Here is a 5096-nt window from a genome sequence, read left to right on the forward strand (position 1 = left end):
CACACACACACACACACACACACACACACACGGGCGGGTGCAAGGGGGCGGCCTTCGGCCTTCGGCCTCCGGCCACCCCCCCGCACCCACACCGTCGTCAGAGGTCTGCCCCGACAGTACTATCATAGCAACAGTACAATCGTAGAGGTCGTGTGCTTTTGTGCGGAGGGAGGAGGGGGGAGTGAAAGTTATTTCCCGTGGAAAGTTCAACGTTTATACTTATGTTCGCTCTTCATTTACGAGCTTACCATTGATATTACGAAGAAAATGCATAGAACCTTTTTTGTACATAATTTTATGTTCTTTACTTTTTGTTTGAAACATTTTCTTGTCTGATGCGTATTTTTTGAAATAAATGCAAAAAACTAGAAAAAATCATGTTTTTTGACAGTTTTTTCAAGATAGCGGCTTCAATGTGTCCGACCGCCAAATTTTATTATCATATTCGTAATCAGGAAGCAAAAATACATCGAAAACACATAGTTACGATTTTTTTTCGAGGGAAGTAGTCTTTCCGAAGGTTTACCGAAAAGATGGACGCTCGCGGTGTCGACGGTCCGGGAGTAAGCTCGCGGATCCTGGCGGACAACGCATAGAACGCCTCTTCAAAGATGCCGCGATCATCATCTTCGGATTCGTCAATTAATTCTAGACGCGATTGCACCGCGTTGTATTCCGTCCAATAATGCTCGAGTTTCAGTTTACGCTCTTCGAGTTGAGCTACTATTGACGGGGTAGCGACTACAATCGAATCCACGTACGATTTAATGCGCGTACATGACGACTTTATGGTCGCGCGCTGTCGCCTGAGAATCGCGCTCTCTGATTGGTCAGGCATCTCAATCACAATATGAACACTCGCGTTACACGGGAAACGAAAGAAAGTTGGTTGGCAGCGGCAGAAATGATCTCCCTTACCTTGTTATGCCTGCGACGCTATGATGACGTGGATGACGTCGAACACCCTCAGGTTGAGAATCGATGCACGTAGACGATCCTCTCGTGGTCGCTGGGTCGTCGAGTGATGCCTTCCGCTGCGCTGATTGGGCCTCGCCTTCCGGTTGTGGCAGAATTCCGGTCGCAGTTGTGTCGTCGATGCTGTATCGAGACACGTCTCGATATGAAGCAATGAGCCGGGCTACGATCGTAATGCTTGGATGCATGCACTGCGGCCGCTTCGTGAAAAGCCGGGCTGCGTTTTCTATGATTAAAAACACGAGCATTGCGGTTGTGTCAATGGCATCGTGTACCGCCTCTGATAGACGACGGCTGTCTCGTCTCGACGAAAGCCTTGACGGCTTGTCAGGTTTTGCTCGCTCGTCACTGCACTGGGCTATCTAGCCCAGATACTCGACAGTATCCGGCTCGAAGGACCAAGAATTTGTTAGCAATTGTGCTGCGCTTACTTGTAGATTGTAATGGCGCGGCTTTACTAGCGTTCCCGCGGTAACCACGTCGAAGGGGCTTGGTCGAGAAAACGACTGTTTCTCTGATTTTTATAGTCTTTATTAAGAAAGCCTCAAGTGCAGGCCAAGACTCACAAACAAACTGCTGTCGTAACACGACTGACGACGCGATAACAAAGTTGGATGTCGAGACGATACGGTGCACGTGTCGTTGCGTTAGAACGGCCATTGATTTCTGGTCTCTTGATCGAGGAGGATTGCGCGGTACGCTATCGCGCAGCGGAACGATCCATGAAGTCGGTCGATTTCGTAAGCAGTCGTTGTAGCGGAAGGGAAATTAAAGACGAGTACTGAACAGTGGTACATATTCAACATAGAAAATATACATAATGTATGTTCACTTTGAACTGGCACATTTAGTAATATATCAGTTATTTTTCGTGGTAATATATTATATTAGATAATATCATTTAAAGTATTAAAGGTTTAAATTATTAGGTTACATTATTAGATAATCATTTTAATTTAGAATGATTTAAATTTTTGGGGTTAATTTTCAAAGGTTGTAATTTATTGGGTTTTTTATTTTGTGGTTAGGTAATCGTTTTAATTTAGAAAGGTTCAAATTTTTGCGGTTAGCTTTCAAAGGTTTCAATTTGTTGGGTTTTTTAATTTGCGAGGATCTATTTTTATTATTTTATAAAATGTTCGTAACGTACGCTCAACCCTTTTACACTTTTTACACTCTCGACCCCACCTTTCGAATGGTATAGATTACGTTCCAAATCGTATTTCGCAATTCGTGCCATCTCCTTGTTAGATTTCTACCATTGTTGATACATTGTTCAGGACATCAGACACTAACATTCTACAAAGTTTCAGCCTTGTACTAATACTTTTTTGGCTCCGTTTTGTCTATTCGAAAATATTGTTGTCATCCACTGCTGCGTTTCGTCCCGGCCCCTACTACTGGACTCATCAGTAAGGCATTGTAGTGGGAGCCTGCCTTAGACGCCTGGAGGTGTCTTAGCGCGAGGTGCTATATGAATAGATCTCACGTATCTCGAGTACATGTGAGAATTGGCGCGAGTCTCTTCCTTTTGTGTCTTTTCCTTTTTGGACCTCTGGTGGCGAGCCGCCACACTTTTAATGAGCTATGAAAATTTACATGTTTGTCTGCTTGTCTATACCTATACCTCCCTAAGCGGCGCGGCAGAAATGCGTTTTTATTAATAGCGATACTAGTCCAACTTTTTAGGTAAAAATTATTGGCCTTGTATCGATTAATTTGAAATCCATATGTAATCAGTTCTTAGACTATTAATTTAGTCAATGCGAATGCGCGACTGCGATAAGTATCTGCAATGCTTGTTCGAGATAACGACGCGGAATTGATCAAGCATAAAACAATGCGTGTGGCAGTTAAATCTTTTCGTGGTCATGCGAATGAACGTTTGTGATCTTTGTTGAGCTTCAAAGTTAGCTCCGTGTTTGCTTTCGCGGAATGTTTATCAGAATGTAAAATATCCGACAAAATCGCATTGTTTTATGCTCGATCAATTCCGCGTCGTTATCTCGAACAAGCATTGCAGATACTTATCTTGTTGTTAAGCATCATGTACGAAAAATGTAATTCAGATACAATCGACGAAGAAAACGATATACGGAGAATGGACTTTTGAAATTTAAAGCAACGAATAGATCCTTGCATACACTGTAAAAAAAGTGTGTAAAATTACACAAATAATATGTGTAACAATTACACAATTTATAGTGGAAATATGTAAAATTGTGTAATTTTACAAAAATTAGTTCATTTTACCTCTGATAGTGTAGGGCATAGCAGGATAAGCATATGCGTGCGGCCTTGGCACTTGGGTTTAGCACTGTTTTAAACTATGCTCTACCTCTTCGATCCTTATGATACTGTGACAACTTTTTCTACAGTATTTGCGGGATTTTTTGTGAAAAAATGGCGATAGTACTCGAATGATAACCCACAAAAAAAATTAAAAAAACTTTTAATTTTTTTAACCCCTATTTTTTGAAAAAAAAATTTCATAATTTTTTTCTGAAAGTGTCTTTTCTGAAGCCATAACATATATTTTTTTCAATAAAATTGATCGTGCCGTTTTCGTGAAAATGAATTTTTTCTATTTTTTGTTTTGCCCCCATAACTCCCAAAAAAATAATTTTTATGGGATAATACTTTGGAAATTTCATTTACATATAAATACCTAAATTCTCTGAAAATTGCAACAAAATTGGTGCCAAGGCCGCACGCATATGCTTATCCTGCTATGCCCTTTATCTTTACATTGGATGGAAAATTACAATTACAATACTGTATTTTATAGTTTTTACGTAAATTTTCAAATAATTGTGTAATTTTCCTAAAAATTACTACATTTTATCTCTGTTAGTGTAAATGTATCTTTATATTGGATGAAAAATTACAATAACAATAGTACATTTCACAATTTTTACGTAAACGTACAAAGGGCATAGGGGGGTAAGTATATAAAAGATGCCCCCGCATGAAATCGGTTCAAATTAATACCACATATTGCTACCTATATAAGTATAAAATCCTGTAAGTATGAACTGAAAATTCGCTTTTGTGGGGGAGTTATGGAGGGGGTAAGGAAAATAAAAAAACCCATTTTTCTCGAAAACTAATGAACCGATTTTAATAAAATTGAAATATGTTTTAAATGTAAGTGAGGCGATGTAGAAAAAAAAATTTTAAATTTTTTTTTCAAGAAAACTGTTGGGGATCGAGGGTTGCGAGACACAAGCACTACACACAAAACTTGTATTAATAAACGATATATTTAATGCGTCACACAATTGAAAATAACAAAACTGAATTATTGCTCGTATCAGACGAGAAACTTTGCACGTGCGACGGACGCCACCGGAAGAAGAACATAGAGCAGTAAACATAATGTAGATAGGAAACGGAATTAAAAATAAAAATACTTGTATTGCCCTCTTTCCGGAAGTTACTAAACCTAATTATAATGCCAGCCATAGCACACATAGATCCACTATTCTAACAAAAACTTAGAAAAAATAAATTTTTAAATTTTCAACAATTTTTTTTTATTGATTTTTTAAAAATACACCTCCATTTTTTTTTTCAAAAATACTACATAGTGTTTTCTTTAACATATATTTTTTCCAAATTTTTAAAAAATGTACTTTTTAAGAAAAATAAGTTTTTAAGACCAGCAGAAGTACTTACAAGGAACACTACCCAAGTGTGACACGCCGATTTGGCTGCAAGTTGGCACATTTTTAGAAGTCGGAAAAATAATCAATACGTATTTTTTTTTATCAGCAAAGAAGAAGGTTTAAGGGTTGAAACTACCCCCTGTATTGCTCAAAAACCCCTCAAATGCATAATAATATGCACGCACATATTAAGTAAAACTAATTTGGTCCGCCATTTTGAATCCTCCATTTTGAATTTTGTAAATTTTACCTCAGATTCTAAATCAGCGACCCAAAAACCCGTTTACATACCAAATTTTATGAAAAACCAAAAAGTTTTGTAAAATTTGGTTCGCCATTTTGGATCCGCCATTTTAAATTTTGTAAATATGACCTCAGATTTGAAATCGGCGACCCAAAAAACCCCAAGGCACCAAGTTTTATGGAAATTAGTTTTACTTAATATGTGCGTAT

The 5096-nt window shown here is 38.2% G+C and overlaps 1 protein-coding gene across 1 annotated transcript in view; it reads right to left on the reverse strand.

Moving 5' to 3' along the window:
- Positions 1 to 1223, reverse strand: part of LOC108778883 (uncharacterized) — a 4364-nt gene extending 3141 nt beyond the window's left edge. Inside the window, exons 1-2 of the mRNA XM_018546195.1 lie at positions 929 to 1223; positions 527 to 741 (exon numbers count right to left, since the gene is read on the reverse strand). Of these exons, the coding sequence (XP_018401697.1) occupies positions 527 to 741; positions 929 to 1223 (510 nt within the window). The remainder of the gene's footprint in view (positions 1 to 526; positions 742 to 928) is intronic.
- Between the last annotated feature and the right edge of the window lie 3873 nt (positions 1224 to 5096).

This window comes from Cyphomyrmex costatus, unplaced genomic scaffold (assembly GCF_001594065.2).
Source record: "Cyphomyrmex costatus isolate MS0001 unplaced genomic scaffold, Ccosl1.0 scaffold526, whole genome shotgun sequence".
Classification (NCBI taxonomy): Eukaryota; Metazoa; Arthropoda; class Insecta; order Hymenoptera; family Formicidae; genus Cyphomyrmex; species Cyphomyrmex costatus.